Source organism: Carcharodon carcharias, chromosome 15, assembly GCF_017639515.1.
Source record: "Carcharodon carcharias isolate sCarCar2 chromosome 15, sCarCar2.pri, whole genome shotgun sequence".
Classification (NCBI taxonomy): Eukaryota; Metazoa; Chordata; class Chondrichthyes; order Lamniformes; family Lamnidae; genus Carcharodon; species Carcharodon carcharias.
Genome location: NC_054481.1, coordinates 90,138,023 through 90,155,007, shown reverse-complemented (window position 1 = coordinate 90,155,007; position 16,985 = coordinate 90,138,023). Strand labels below are relative to the sequence as shown.

General features: G+C 41.6%; 1 protein-coding gene across 15 annotated transcripts in view; it reads right to left on the bottom strand.

The window, feature by feature from the left end:
- Positions 1–16,985, bottom strand: part of LOC121288721 (eukaryotic translation initiation factor 4 gamma 3-like) — a 331,740-nt gene that overhangs the window by 199,388 nt on the left and 115,367 nt on the right. For 2 of the 15 annotated variants that reach the window (XM_041207491.1, XM_041207492.1), the window contains exon 1: positions 2,632–2,753. The exons of 10 other annotated variants lie outside the window; for them this stretch is intronic. Coding sequence is in view for 1 of the 5 variants with exons in the window: in XM_041207486.1 (XP_041063420.1) it covers positions 886–906 (21 nt within the window). In the remaining 4 variants the exon portion in view is untranslated. Of the gene's footprint in view, positions 1–885; positions 1,147–2,631; positions 2,754–16,985 lie in introns of those variants that run through there. 3 more of the 15 variants (XM_041207487.1, XM_041207489.1, XM_041207486.1) reach the window with 2 other exon arrangements.

Here is a 16,985-nt window from a genome sequence, read left to right as displayed (position 1 = left end):
CCCCTTTAGAATTGTACCCATTATATTTTTTCTCCACGTTCTTCCTAACAAAATTAATAACTTCACACTTGCCTGTGTTAAATTTCATCTGCCACTTATCCACCTATTCCACCAACCTATGTCCTTTTGAAGTTTAACACTATCGTCCTTACAGTTCACAATACTTCCAAGTTTTGTATTGTTCACAAATTTTGATACTGTGCTCTGTACACCAAAGTCTACATCATTAATATATCATGGACAGCAGGGTCCTAATACCAACTCCTGGGAACTCCATTATAAACCTTCCTCCAGTCCAAAAAATAACTGTTCACCACTACTCTCTAGTCCTGTCACTTAGTCAATTTCTCATCCATGCTGTTACTGTCCTTTTTGTTCCATGAGCTCTAACAATGCTCATAGGTCTGTTGTGCAGCATTTTATCAAATGCCTTTTGGGAATCCATATACACCATTATCCTGTTAGCTCAAAAATTTCATCAAATTTGCTCTTAATAAATCCGTGCTGGCTTTTCTTAATTAATCTGCATTTGCCCAAGTGATGGTTAATTTTGTACCAAATCATCAAGTCAAATTTAATGCTCCCTTCCCTGGAGGCAAATTTGGAGAGGGCAAGGGTGCGATGTGGGGACCCCGCCACCTTCTCACCTCTGCCTGATTAAGTCCAGAGCAGGAAGTCTCACGGACGGCCTTCCCGCCTGGATGTCAATGAGGCTCTTAAGTGGCAATTAATAGTATTCAACCAGTGGTGGGAGGTGGTGTTGCCACACTGGGAGCCTGAAAAGCAAACCCTATCAAGTTTGGCTGAGGGATCTGGGATCTGGAAAGGGGGGAGCACTCAAAACCCCCATCCATGCCTCCATCGCCCCTCCCTGTCCTCACTCACCTTTGGCCTGCGGTTTCGCATTGATCCTGGGTCTCTTGTAGATGCATTACTGGCAGCTGCACAGTTCCACTGGCACTGATGGCAATGAAGAGCTGCTGTCCTCTGCTCGATCTCAGGGAAGGCCCAACACGGGCCACTTAAGTGCCTGATGGATACGTGACGTGACGGACCTTCCCAAGTTGAGATGACGCAAGGCTCCCACTGCTTCTCCAGCTGGCGGGCGAGACCTACATCGCAAACATTAAATTCTGCCCATCCTTTCTAAAAGCTTCCATAGCACCAAGGTTAAACTGATTGGCCTGTAGTTGATGAGATAATCTTTACACCCTTTTTTTGTACAAGTGTGCAAACATTTGCAATTCTCCAGGCCTCTGGCATCACCCTGGTTTCTGAGAAGGAGTGGAAAATTATGGCCTGTGGCCTCTACAATTTCCACTCTCACTTCCTTCAGTTTCCAGTGGATGCATCTCATCTGATTCTGGTGCCTTACTAAATTTAAGTATAGACAGCCTATCCAATACCTCCCACCCCCAGCTTCATCAATTTTAAACCAAGTGCCTGAACTAGCTCCTCTTTCACCTTAACTTGAATGGCACCTTCTCCCTTGGTAAAGACAGATGCAAAGTATTCATTTAGTACCATAGCCCCCATGCATAAATCACCTTTTTTGGTCCCTAATCGGCTCTAATCCTTTTATCACCCTTTTACTATTTAAATGTATAGATAGGATTTCCTTTTATGTTCACATCAGTCTCTTCTCTTTCCAGTTGGGGAGGAACACAGCAGCAAAATCAGCAAAACTCTCTTTCAAGTTGCATAGCATCCTGACTTAGACATTTATTGCCACTTTCTTTTTTCAGTATCAAGATCCTGGAACTCGCTTCCCAAATCCCATCAGGCGACCATCGCCAATTTAAGGGTTGTTAGGATTCAAGGAAAACTTCCCAAAGCACCTTGAATCAATATATGTGGCACTACCAACATTGTCTGAATCCCAAGCAGTTGTCCAAGTTGCTAGGACAATGCATGGCAACATCTTGACCATTTCCTTCAAGGAAGACATTCAGCAACTGGGTCTCCAAGTGGATCAAAAATCTTTCAGTCTTCAAACGACAAAGCAGGAAATGTTTGTCTGGCCAAGGTGCACCTCTTCAAAAGTCCCAGGTTGAAACCTGGGTTCAAAATAGTTTGCTGAAAATCAGTCAGTATCGAAAGAAAACTAGCATACCTTTTGATAGGGAGAGGAGAGAGGGAGAGAAAAAAAAAAACTAACGTTCCTGCTCACCAGTCAGTGACCCTTTTCTAGCATGTATTTTTACAAAGAACAGGCCAGGACAGGGTCAGCTTCAGTTGTGACCTGCCTCTGTGGACAGATGCCTGTTGGCACTTCCCACCTAGGTTCATCACGAAGATTGAGGTAGCGGCGCACACAACTTCATCAAAGCATGGAGTCAGTGCCTTCAGGATAGGAGCAAGAAAAGAAAAATCTCTTTCATTTTCACAAGCATACTCCTCAAGAGTTGCACTGCAGTGGAAAACACCAGAAACAAGATGTGGTTTAGTCAGACCGCCTATTGTTCTAAAAATACTGCAAAAACTAAAAATTGCAACATCAGCTATCTTGTCTTTCCACTTCTATCATAACATTTCTCTGGTACATAAAGCAAGGGTACAGAAGATCTAGTATGTTATTTTAAGAACCTTTAACACTGACGGGAGTGTGACGTGGGCAGAAAATCAACGTACCAATGTTCTGAGTCGCCAGCCTTCGCATGCAAGGATCGGCACCCATTAATCATACCAGCATATACTGAAAACAGCTGAGTCATTCAGGCAGTTTCTGTTCCTTGTGACTAACCAGGACAAACAACTATTGCAGATCAAATCTAGCCAAGCTCCACCTTCCTCCTTCGCTGCTTTCATACGTAAAAATAATGAAGCACTGAAGGCTAAATAAAGCACATCCAGCATTAAAGCAGGGTTACTCTGAAGCATTAGTCATCAACATCCAACTCATATAAATATCATGATAAATGCACACCAACTATTAAATACATTAACGCTGAAGGAATTTTACAAACTACATGAGCTATATTTAGAAAAGCTCCTTTTACAAGGTGCTTTTAATTAAAACTAGGGCTTGCTTTTGAAATTCATTGAGCCAGCCACAGATACAGTATTGCGCAGAAATCTGATTAAGTAAAATTCTGTTTCACAGTATGGTGACTACTTTCTGTCCAATCAAAAACATCTGAAGATTTAAAGGGGGTGGTCAAATACACAAAACTGAATCCAATTGTTCGTGTGCAAACTGATTCACTTACATATTAGTTTCTCCTCTGCTTGACACCATCTATGCCTAATATGGCAGATGGGAGATATGCTCTCATGCTTGTAACAGTACAATTGTGAAGAAGTGTAGAAAATCAGCGCATGAATGTTTTTCTACCCCCAATGTAGAGAAGCCCATGACCTCCACTTAACATTTTCCACAGCAATTCAACACAAAGGACATACTAGATACAAGCTCACGGCACTCTTGCATTCCAATACAGTGCCCAAGTTTTAATGGTGTACTTAATAAACTTCTAGTTTACGAATCAACACTTAAAACACCATTAAGAGAAGCATCAATTGTTTCTTGAAGCAGCGGAAAAGGCAGTGTTTCCACCACAATACTGGAGGATCAAGCATTCAACAGGATGCATGACAGAAACTAAAAGTAATCTTTTCTCTGCTCCACTCCTATAATTGAGGACTACTGATGGAGTGCATTGCTACTGGCGTCTGGGTCAATCTAATATTTGAAGTAGTCGTTCTTCAGGTGCTAGCCTGCTGACACTCACTCTAGGATATTTGACGATAGTGGCATTAAATGGTAGCCCAATTCTTTCCACCACACTAGTGCTTATCAATGATATTCAGGAGCAAAATCCCCCAAGCTAGGTTTCCTCTCTCTAACCCAGGATGCTAATACCAATTGTAAAGCATTAATAGAGCACCATGGCCAACTGATCCATTGAAGACTATTCACTCACTCACAAGACGTGTGCGCCAACGGTTAGGCCAGAATTTATTACCCATCCCTAATTGCTCTCTAGAAGCTGGTTGTGAGCCACCTCCTCAAATACAATTGAATGGCTTGCTAGGGTGTTTCAGAAGGCAATTAAGAGTCAACCATATTGTTACCTGTCAGGAGTCACATTTAGGCCAGACCAGGTAAGGATGACAGATTTCCTTCCCCAAGGACATGACAGAGCCAAGTGGAATTTTAACAACAATCCAGTAGTTCCACGTTCATCATTGTTGATACTAGCTTTTCTGTTCACATTTATTTAATTAACTGAATCTAAACTCCTCAGCTGCCATCCGAAGGTTTGAACTCATTTCACCTAATCATTCATTCTGGCCTCTGGATTACTAGTCCAACAACAATCACTATGTAAGTTACAGTCTGTGTGATTCAGCACCATATCGAACTGTGGATTTACCCAACAAACTCATCAGGGAACAGTGATCATTCTCAAGGGGCCTGCTCTTCAATTTGACTTGTTCTGTTTTCATGTGCCACCTGCCCTCACTTTCTTATTGAATTCATGCTCTGTCTTTTGCTGGGCCCCTTCTGCTCCCAATAGCTCATCATGCCTGAAACTGCTGGTTTCTTATTTTGTTATCCTTAATTATGGGTTCGAGCCCTAATCAAGAATCAGGACTCATAATTTAGTGCTGTACTGAGATAATGCTGAATTTGCAAAAGTGCTACCTGAGACATTGAACTTATACTTCATCTACTTGTTCAAGGCTTTTCATACCTTCGCTCTTCCATTAGAGAGAATAGAAAGAAACAGTCAAAGGATTGACAAGCTGATGAACTATCCAACAGTCTACGATGTGAATGTTTCTTTCACTGCCATAAAAAAGTGAACATTCATGCACTGATTTTCTATGCTTCACAAATGCATTGCTACAGGCATGACAGCATATCTCCCACTGGTCATCTTATACCACCCAATACAGTGGTTAATCCTAAATGGGCTCTATAACCCCATCATATGAAGGGGACACCCCCCCCCTCTCACCAACAGGCACTGGATGTCAACCCAGAATCCAGAGCTAAAGCTTCAGTCTCCACTCTTTTTATTCATTTCATGGGATGTAGGTGTCACTGGCTAGGCTAGCATTTATTGCCCATCCCTAATTGCCCTCAAGAAGGTGGTGGTTAGCTGCCTTCTTGAACCACTGCAGTTCATGTGGTGTTGGTAAACCCAAATTGTTGTTAGGCAGGGAGTGCCAGGATTTTGACCCAGCAACAGTGAAGGAATGTGATGTATTTCCAAGTCAGAATGGTGAGTGGCTTGGAGGGGAACTTCCAGGTGGCGGCATTCCTATGTTACCACTACCCTTGACCACCTAGGTGGTAGAGGTCACAGGTTTGGAAGGTGCTATTGAAGGACCCTTGGTGAGTTGCTGCAGTACATCTTATATATGATACATACTGCTGCCACTGTGCGTCGGTGCTGGAGTGTGCAAATGTATAAGTTGATGGATGGGCTGCCAATCAAGCAGACTGCTTTGTCCAGATGGGTGGCAAGCTTCTTGATTGTTGTTGGAGCTGCATGCATACAGGCAAGTGAAGAGTATTCCACCACATTCCCGACTTATACCTCATGGAGGTGGACAGGCTCTGGGGAGTCAGGAGGTGAGTTCTCGCCATAGAATTCCCTTAAAGCCATACTATTTATATGGCTCATCTGGCTCAGTTTCTGGTTAATGGTAACTCCCAGGTGCTGATGGTAGGAAAATTTGGCTATAGTGATGCGTTGAATGTCATGGGGAGAAAGTTAGATTCTCTCTTGTTGGAGATGACCATTGTCAGGCACTTGTGTGGCACACATTCTATTTGCCATTTATCAGGTCTTGCTGCATTCAGGCACGGACTGCTTCAGCACCTGAGAAGTTGTGAATGGTACTAAACACTGCCATCATCAGTGAACACCCCCACTTCTGATCTTTATGAAGAAGAGAAGGTCATTGAAACAGCAGCTGAAGATGGCTGGGCCTAGGACACTACCCTGAGGAACTCCTGCAGCAAATTCCTGAGGCCGATATGATAGGCCTCCAATAACCACACTATTTTTCTTCTGTGCTAGGTATGACTCCAACCAGTGTCACCTGTCTCCCTTCCCGCTCCCCACCGCCCTCATGGGCCTGTGATTTTTTCTCTCTTTAGATAATTATCCAATTCCTTTTGAAAGACATGATTGAATCTGTCTCCATCCACACTCAGACAGTGCACTCAAGATCTTAACCACTCTGTATTAAAAAAAAGCCTTTTTCCCTCATGTCACCATTTTTTTTACCATTCACTTTAAAATCGATGTTCTCTGGTGCTCAACTCTTCAGTCTATGGGAAGTTTCTCCTTAACTACTCAGTCCAGGCACTTCATGATTTTCGACAGCTCTATCAAATCTCTTCTCAACCATCTCTTCTCAAAATAGAACAACCCTTAACTTCACCAACCTATGTGACTGAAGTCCCTCATCCCTGGAAGCATTCTTGTAAATCTTTTATGTGCCTTCTCTAAAACTTCACATTCTTTCTAAAGTGCAGTGCCCGAAATTGGACACAATACTCCAATTGAGGCTAAACCAGTGTTTTATACAGGCTCACCATAAATTGCTTACTTATATGGGCTTATGCCTCTATTTAAAAAGCTCAGGGTCCATACACTTTATTACCACTTTCTTAACCCGCCTGCCACCTTCAATGGTTTGTACACATATACCCTAGGTCTCTCTGCTTCTGCACCCCTTTTAGAAATTATCTTTTATCTTATATTGTCTCTCCCTTCTCTTTCTACCAAAATGCATCATTTCATATCTCTCTGCATTAAATTTCATCTGCCACTTGTCCACCTAGTCTAACAGCTTATTTATGTCTGTTTGAAGTCCATCAATCTCCTCCTCAGTTCACAATACTTCAAAGTTTTGTGACATCTGCAAATTTTGAAATTGTGCCTTCTAAAAGCTCAAATTGCTTAAATATGTTTGGTCATTTAGATCCATGCTAGCTTTCCTTAATTAATCCACACTCGTCCATGTGACTACTAATTTTGTCTCAGATTATCGTTTAAACATGCTGGTGGAAAGCTTTTACAAACTGATTGGTCTGTAATTGCCGGGTTTATCTTTACACCCTTCTGAACAAGGGTGTAACATTTGCAAGCTCCAGCTCTCTGGCACCACTCCAGTATCTGAGGTGGATTGGAAGATTATGCTGTGCCTCCACAATTTACACCCTTACTTCTCTCAGTATCCTCAAATGCATGTACAGCCAGCCTTACTAGTACTTCCTCTATAAATATTTAGCCCATCCAGTGCCTCAACTACCTTCTCTTTCACTATGACTTCAGTAGTATCTTCTCCCTTGGTAAAGACAGATGCAAAGTAGTCATTTAGTGTCTTAACCACACCCAGATCCCTAATCATTCCTCCTTTTACCACCCTTTTACTATTTATCTGCCTATACAAAACTTTTGAATTTTCTTTTATGTTGGCTGCCAGTCTCTTCTCTATGCTCTCTCTTCGCTGCTCTGTTTTATTTTTTCAATTCTCCTCAACTTCCTATATTCAATTTGGTTCTCGTTTGTAATATTAACTTGGCATCTGTCATCACAACCTTTTTGTGCTTCATTTTACTTTGTATCTCTTTTGTCAACCAGAGAGCTGACTTGGTTTGCCCTACCTTTGCCTCTTTGGAAATGTACCTCGACCGTATTAGAATCAACTCCTCTTTAAAAGCAACAATTCATTCCATTAATTTTGCCTGCCATTCTTTAATTTCAATGTAGATGGGTCATATCTGTTCTCACCCCATTGAAATTGGCCCTCCCCCAATTAATTATTTTTAGTCTGAATTGCTCTCTGTCCTTTTCCATAGTATCATAAGGTTTAGACTGGCTATGAACACTGTTCCCTAAATGTCCCCTGCTGCCACTTGACCATGGTATTCCAGTAACTTATTTAAGCTATCACATCACTGCCACAAATATATAAAGCTGATCTCCAATGATGCTGCTTACAGTAAGCTGATGATGTGCTCTTTTATGTGCCACACGATGCAAATACTCTGCTGCTAGAGTGAAGCAGCACTATTTTTAAGGCCAAATGTTCATGCAAACTGCAATTTAGCCTATTTTTTTTTAAAGGAGTGATTGGTAAAGTGAATAAGAGTTTGAAGATATTCGGATTCCAGAATTTTCTGTCCTTAGAGAGATCTTCCATATGTTCTAAATGATAACTTGCATTCCATTATACTTTTTAGAAAAATTAATTGATGCTTACACATTCAGGATAGAAAACGCAGAGGCATTACAAACATGGGGTGCATGCCTTATGTACTTTTTATTACAACAGATGCTCAGCAAAGCAAGGTCATAATGCTACAATGGATGACCACAATTTTTTGGGTAAATATAATACATGAGGTTAATGGCATGCAAAAAATAGACCAGCATCTCCTGTAATCAACAGCAACTGTCAGACTTGCACACTGCAATTTATTTTCTGGTAAACTATCACCCATTCCACTATTTGCTGTGAAAACTATTTGGGGAGTCTGGGTCTTAGTTAAAGACAGTGAGAAACATTAAATGGCAGAGATCTGAAGGGACTTCTGCCATTTTTAATGGCTGCAATAGCGTTTGGGCCTATGGAAAACCTGTGCCTCCAAAACATGGGGGGAAATATGACAACATAGTGGTTATGCTGCTGGACTAGTCAGAGGCTTGGACTAATGATCCGCAGACGCGAGTTAAACCCCCAACACAGCTGCCAGGGGAATTTAAATTCAACTCAATTAATTTTAAAATCTGGAATAAAAAGCTCACTACTACCCCTCTGGAAAGGATTTGAAATGGGCAATAAATGCTAGCCAGCGACATCCACATCCCACGAATGAACTAAAAAGATCAGACTGTATCTCTCCCTTGAGCTAGCCTTCATCCATCAACACTCCAAAAGCTTCAACTCATGCAAAATACCACAGAATGGATCCTCCTTCACACTGGGCCCTGCATTTCCATCACCCATGCCCAGCATTTCAAAACTCTCATCCTCAGTTTCTAGGCTTTCCATGGCTTCATCTCACCCACAATGATTTTGCCCTGTCTTTGTTCACCTCATGGGACCTTTGTTGCTCTAACATTGAACTTCACCTCACACCTTCTCCTACCATTTGAAATTCTGTACTTAGATTTCTCTACCTTAACATCTCATTACCTGCTTTCCTAAACGACTTCAAATTCCCTTTCCTTTCTCCCCCATGTTCAGCAGGCACTCTTTCCTCAGTGGTAAATGCTCGGATGATTCCCTGTATGTGACCAGGCAAATAAATTACAATAGTTGATGATTAACATCAAACATCCTTGCACTTGCAAATTCTGAAACTGACCGGAACTTCTTCAAAATCCATTAGCTATTGCAGGAAGCAGTAAAAAGCTTAAAGATTTCAGCAGCAGCCCAGGTTGGTGCTGATCTAGTTCACAGAAGCAACTTAATGCAATTTTAATGATCGAAAAGGTGCCCCACAATTGGGACAATGCAAATCCTAAACATCACCAGAAATTCAGTCATGAGGATCAATGCCTACCTAGATAGCAAGCTTTCTAATCTACACAATTTAGCAATAGCGGGAATCTGGTGTTTTAAAAAAGACGGCAACAGCAGCTGTCCATCATCTTGAAAACAATGAATTAAAGAGTTAGGCTAGCAGAACTTTATATATGACAGTAGACTGTGCTGAAATTTTTCATTATATAATAGAAAAATGAGACATAAGCTATTAAAATTAATAGACAGGTCTGAACAGCTATTGAAATATGACAATGATTATTTTTAATACTGAATTTGAAGAACAGGATAAAACTGGCCAAATTGAGCCTGCTGGGGAAGGCTTAAACCAGCCTGGCAGGAGAATGAGAACCTGAGCACAGTTTTAGAGGGGGGAAAGCAAAGCTGGAAATGGAAGGCAGAAATTTAGTAAAACAAATGTGCAAAGCATATAAAGCAAATGCTTGAAAATAAACTAAAGTGTTGGACAGAGCTTAATAACATATGCTTCAATACAAGAAGTCTCATAAATATCACAGATGAACTGAATCAGACGCCTGGGGCAGAATTTTACATTCAGCGTGTGGGCACACGTGCAACATGCTGGAACGTAAAATGATGCGCGATGACATCGGGTGTGCGTCCTGACGTCACCACGGAATCGCACAATATTTCTTTCGGCAGGCGCGTGACGGAATCAGCTACATGCCCACCAATAATTAAAAGGCCTAACTAGGTAATTAACCTTTATTTTACTCTGCCCGTCCAACCTTACAGTTGGTGGGCAAGTGAAAAGGCCAAGCGGCCTTTATGTTTTTTAGGAAATCTCATCCACGAATTAAATAAAAATTTTTCTTGGAAATTAAAAACATGTCCCATCTCATGTGACACAGTCACATGAGGGAGTATGTTCCATTGAATTTTTATTGTATTTAATAATTTTTCAAAAAGCGCTTCAATCTGCCCAAGGCAGCTCCGTGCCTCAGGGAGATTGAAGCGCTCTTTCGCACGCATGTGCAAACTGCGTGCTAGGCCCAGCTCTCCCTCCTCCCCCCACCCACACAGGTACCGCTTGTGACCCACGCATGGCGGGCCTTAATTGGCCCGCCCTGCGTGGAACACGAGCGGCACCGGTGTGGTGTGGAACCGATTGTGGATGGTGGTCAGCTCCACGACCTTCCCCACCAGCTCCCGCCGAACGAATGAAATATCCTGGCCTTGGAAATATGAATTAAACATGGCTCAAAGAAGGGAAAGGGTGGCAGCTCAACATTCTTGGTTACAAACTTTCAGATAAGATAGAAAGGGGATAAAAGGGGGTGGAGGTTGCAGACCTGCTGAGTTTTTCCAGGTATTTTTGTTTTTGTTGTGGAGGTTGTAATGTTGTTTTAAGAAATAATTACAGCTCTAAGGAGGGAAGATTTGTTGAAACAATTGTCAAATGAGGCCATATACATTGAATTGAAAAACAAAAAAAATGAGTAATCAAACTGCTGGGAGTATACCATAGAACCTTGAACAATTAGATGGAGATAGGAGAGCAAATAAATTGGCAAAATGCTGAGAAATGCAAAAAAAGGACAATCAGGATAGAGGATTTAAATTACCCTAATATTAACTGGGATAAAAATCAGTTGAAAAGTTATAGCAGGCAGATAATTTTTAAATGCATTCAGGAGAGCTTTTTTTTAAGCTGGTATGTTGTCCCAGCCAGAAGACAGGCAGGAGTATATATATTATTGTATGGTATAAACATTCCAGCCAAGCCAACACAAAGGATTCGTAGAGGAGAATTCTGCATCAGCCAGCTATGGACAAAAGTAGACCTATTTGTGACTCCTGATCTCCAATGCTGTGCTAATAGCCCCACCATTACCTGCTCCAAAACACAATGGGTTTTAACCAGGCACCTCGTTAGCTGATAAGAACAAAAAAACTGCGGATGCTGGAAATCCAAAACAAAAACAGAATTACCTGGAAAAACTCAGCAGGTCTAGCAGCATCGGCGGAGAAGAAAAGAGTTGACGTTTCGAGTCCTCATGACCCTTCGACAAAACGTTAGCTGAATAGCTTGACCTGAAACTACCCTCTCACATAACAGGCTTGAGCTGGTTGAATTCCTTTAATTATACAGCTGTTAAATTTTATCTTCAGTCCCTGTTTGGCCTCTGAAGAGCAAGACTCCAGGTAAGCTTTGACCATCCAACAGGTAGCAGCAGAAAGCTCTGTACAGGTCAATGGCCTGGCCCTCATCTACACCATGAACTACTGGAACCTTGGAACATCTGTATCTGTGCCTTCAAGTCTAATTTATGTCTACGTGCCTTCTCCCATCGTGGAAGCCCTCATTTCTGGAAAGTCAGATCACACTGCGACAGTTCAGTCTAACCTCTGAAGCAATACACCACTGGGTTTTTGATTCTGGACTGTGAACTCATGTGAAACCATAACTCTTATTTTTATCATGGTCTTGCCCAATACCCCTTTCCCTTATCCCTCTTTTAATCTATGAGTGCAAAAAGGGGCAGACATTGTGAAACTCCTTTCCTGTATTTGTGTGTAGAATAAACCAACCCTCTTATTTTACCTTATCTCAAGTTTGCTGTGGGGTTATTAATTGAGGATTGGATAACTCCAATGCTGAAAGATTGGGGAAAATATGCCACCACTTACCAAGGGGGAAACCAACAAGAACCCCTTTCTGTTTACGGACGGGTAGTGAGAGGAGAAATATTTAAATTAATCCCCCTCTGGACTGTAACAATGTAGTAAACCCAACAAGAGAAAGGGAAATTCTTCATCCTAGGGAATGATGATGAACATGTAGTAGGGACATCAGTGAGACAGCATTTTAGTGGTTTTATTGCATGCTAGGGGTTTCGGTGGGTTTTTGGGGATTGTTTAGTCTCCCAAAAGTGTGCTGCTCGAGTCCGTAGTCCCTTTAACCATAACTGTTTATTTACAGCAAGTATTTACACTTATGGTCCTCCACGAGGTTAGAGCTTCTCTTCCAGATATTTCTTACTTCTCAATCATATGATCTGACCATTATTACACCATCATCATATATGCTTCTGATTTTAACCCTTTACTCTACATAACTCTTTTGCCAACATAGGGTTAGTCTCCAAGGTGCCTTGACCAATCTCCCTGATCTCCTTTTGAAGTCAAGGAAATTCCGTAATCTCCCTTCTGTTGGTGTGAGTGATCTTCTCCTGGGTGGCTGTAGAGCTTGTAATAAGTCTGTTTCTTCAGTATCTGAATATTAAGTCCAAGTTTCTATTGGCCTTCTTTCCGAAGATATTAAAGCATTTCTCCATTATGATATCCTGGCCTGTCTCAACCCTGGCCTATATGATCTTGGCTATGGGGAGTTCTTTCAATAATTGTACTTTTCCTTGGTCGGTCTCGGACCCATACTCTCTCCCTGGGCTTCAGCACTGGTAACGCACGTACTCTATGCCTATGATTAAAGTTCTGGCTTGGTTGTTTCTCTGTTCTTCCTTCTGCTGTTTTACCCTCTTGTGGTCGTTCATGGTGACGTTGGGTTTGAGTTTTTGTCAGATGTAAGCCATGTTCTCAACCTCCTACCCATTAGTAACTCTGATGGTGAGAAACCATTTTGTAGTGGTGAGGATCCATATCTCAGAAGAGCTGGTTTAAGGTCTTCATTTTTCTTCAATAAATCCTGAATGGTTCATACCCCTCTCTTAGACACTCCATTTGCTTCAGGATAGGGTGGGGGGGGGGGGGGGGGGGGGGGGGGGGGGGGGGGGGATGAGAACTGGTCATATGAACAAAGGCATACTCATTTGCAAAATTTTGGAACTCATTTGCAAATTATTAAGAACACAAATGCTTCAACCTCTTCAGTAAGTATAAATCCTCTTGTCTGGCTCCTTCTGATGGTATCTGTGAATCCAAGAAATTTGATCATGATTTTGGTGAACTCACATTTTTCCTTCAGTGTTAGGCCTGTATCTTATAAGACTCCCAGGACTGCTCTGACTTTGCGATCATGCTCTTCTCTCATGGATCCATGCATAAGTATGTTGCCCCTATGCATATTACTCCTCCCATGCCTTCTAAAGTGTTAAGACATTATTCAATGGAAAATTTCAGGAGCAGAGGCAATTCCAAATGGCAATCCACTGAAACAACAGCCGGGTGGCATTACGAATGTGGTTAGTAATCTGGATTCTTGGTCAAGAGGCAACTGCAAAAATCCAATTTAGTAAATAAAGTGCACTTGGCTAGTTTGCCGAGGCGCTCATCCACTGAGGCCATCAGGTAGATCTCATGTTCCACTGATTTATTTGGTTGAATTAAATCCAAGCAGATTCTCATATTGCTGTGTGGTTTTAGTTCCGTAAACATGCATGAACACCATTTTGTTGGCGTGGTGACCACTGAGATAACCCCTTGCTGCTGCATCTTTTCTATTTCAACCTAGACTTTGTTCAGGAGTGGGTGATGGACTTTCCTTGTGTAAAGAGGCAAATTGGTTTGGCGTCAGCTTGTAGGATGATATGATACTCACTCAATAATTTCCCTAGCCCTGAAAACAGTTTTGGGAATTAATTTCAGAAGTAGTGCTGTAATTCTCACCAGCAACTTCATTGACCTTACAATTTTAAGTTTTGGGCATACGCTAGTCGAGAGCATTCTTGATTTTAAATGACAGAGGTTCGAGGATTTCTCAATCTTTATATTTCAGCTTCACCATGAGTTGGCCTTTCACATTTAATGTAGTCCCTTCAGGATCTCGTAATTTGATAGATGAGGGTTGAAATGTAGTCTGTTTGAGCCATTTGGCTTCATCTGTGTCTAATTTAAACTCCGTGGGGTGTCCATCCAGAGTTTAACACGCCAATATACTCATTTGTCTCTTATCACCCCTAAGGAGGTTAATTTCCGTTCTTGTGGTTTTTCTACTTCTTGCACAAGATTCTGCTTCAAAAATTTTTCCCTCATTTTAAAGGTGGTCAGCGTTTTTGAGCAGTAAACGATTTTGAAGTGGCCTATTTTTCCACAGTTGTGACACTCTGTCCAGCAGGGAGGACATTCTTCTTAATTGCTCCCTCCACACCTGAAGCATTTCAAAATGGTGGTTGGTATGCTTTTCCCCATTTTGGTGATCTTAGTCTTTGACCCACTTTTATGGCCTACAAACTGAATGGTCTCACTTTCTTTGCAACGGGTCCTTTGCTTCCCCCAAATGAACATCTGTTTCTCTGCTTCCCCTCACAATCACCTGATTGTTTCCTAAGTTCTGTTTGCCTTGCAATTTGCACTGCTTTTACCAGTGCTAAATCCTTTCTTGATCTGATAATGCTTCATCTAGGACTCATACCATGATTTTGTCATGAAACTGCTCTTCTTTTAAAATTCCATAAACACAGTTCCCAATCAGCCTATAGAGATTTCTAACATGAGGTTAGAAATTCTCTTCCAGATGAACAAATTCATGCTTGTGCATGGCCTTAGTTTCCTTTTAGTCCTCTCGATTATCAAGTTCCAACAGACATGGAAATAAGAGTTGGAAGCTTTCAGGGCTTCTTCATAAGCTGAAGTCTCATCAAGCCCATGCCTTGCTACCACCTCAACAGTGCTAGATCCTACAGCATAAAGTAGGGTACTGACCTGATCTTTCTGGTCTCTTATCTAATCCTGAAGCAGTTTGGTAGCTTGTGAACCTTTTTCTCCAGTTGCCCCAGATCTGGGTGTTCTGCACTCAAATGGTTCTGGAAGTGATAGGATGGATTTCATGCTTCTGAATCCTGGAATTGTTCCTGCTTCTCCAATGCTGCTTTGGGCTTGAGCTTGCTGCTCTCTAGTCTCCAGGTCTGTGTTATGGTTTGCATTTGCTGCTCCCACAATATTCCAACGTCTTGGTGAGTCTTGGAATCTTTTCTCTTTTGTCCTTCCTTCAAGGATCCCTTCTGTTGCCAGCCCTGTAGCTTCCTTCAATCTTTGCTGTTTTTTTTTTACTTGCTGGCACCATGTTTTGTTGTGTGGTAGGGGCTTAGATGGGGTTTTGAGGATTGTCTAGTCTCCCAAAAGTATGCTCGTCAAGTCTGTAGTCGCTTTAACCATAAATGTTTATTTAAAGCAAGTATTTACACTTTTGGACCCCCACATGAGGTTAGAAATTCTCTTCCAGATATCTCTTCCTTCTCAGCCATGTGATCTAATATCATTATTACATCTGCATCATATATGTTTCTGATATTAACCCTTTACTCTGCAGGGCACAGAATTCTTAAAATGCATTCAGGGGAACTTTTTTTATCCAGAGTGTAGTAAACCGAACAAAAGGAAGGGCAATTCTTTGTCCTAGAAAATGTGGCTGGGCAGGTAAAGGGGGTATCAGTGAGGCAGCATTTTAGTGGTAGTGATCATAATTTTGTGACATACAGCACAGCTATGGAAAAGAGATGGACCAGGAGGAAAAGGTCTCAGCTGAGGAAAGGCCAATTTTACCAAGCCAACCTGAAAGTTAGCACAAATGGGCAGAAACAGCTCCTTGAAGGTTGAAGTGTTAGAGCAGTGGGAGGCATTCAAGGAAGACAGAGGTTTCAGCAAAAATATGTTCCCAAAAAGAAAAAGGTGGGGCCCCCAAATATACAGCCCCAGGATATCAGGGAGCATGGGGTGAACATTAAGGCAAAAAAGAAAAGCTTATGTTACTGTGGGATAAATACTGCAAAAAGCCTGGATGATGGAGAGTGTAGAGGTGAAATTAAAAAGGGTATTAGGGAAACAAAGAGGGCATGAAAATATATTGGAAAGTAAAACCAAGGGTAACCCAAAGATGTTTCATAAATGCATGAAAAGAGCAGAGGAAAGAATATGGCCTATTAGAGACCAAAAAAGTAACTTGTGGGGGTAGAAACGTGGGAACAATTCTTAATGAGTACTTTGCGTCTGTCTTCACAAAACAGTGACGATGCAGACTTTGCAGTTAGGGAGGACAAGTGTGAAATACTGAATGAGATAAACATGGCACGAGGAGAGATTTGAAAGTAGATAAACCACCAAGCCCAGATGAAATGTATCCAGAGGTATTAAACTGAGTGAGAGGGGAAATAGCAGAGGCTCTGACAATCATTTTCCAATTTCCTGTAGTTACAGATGTGGTTCCAGAGTACTGCCAACATTGTAGTCATTTAAAAAGGGAGGAAATGATAAACTAAGTAACTACTGGCCAGTCAGCCTTACCTCAAAGATGGGCAAATTGTTGCAAAAATTGAGGGACACAAATCTTCATTTAAAAAGGCATGGGTTAATCAAGAGCAGTCAGTATGGATTTATTAAATGAAGGTTAAGTCTGACTAACTTAATTGAATTTTTTTAGATGAGGTAAGGAGAGTGGATGAGAATAGCACATTTGATGCAGTAAATATTTAGAAAGGCTTTTGACAAGGTCCACATGACACACTGGTCAGAAAAAGCCCATGGGATCAAACAGAAAGTAGAAATTGTATCCA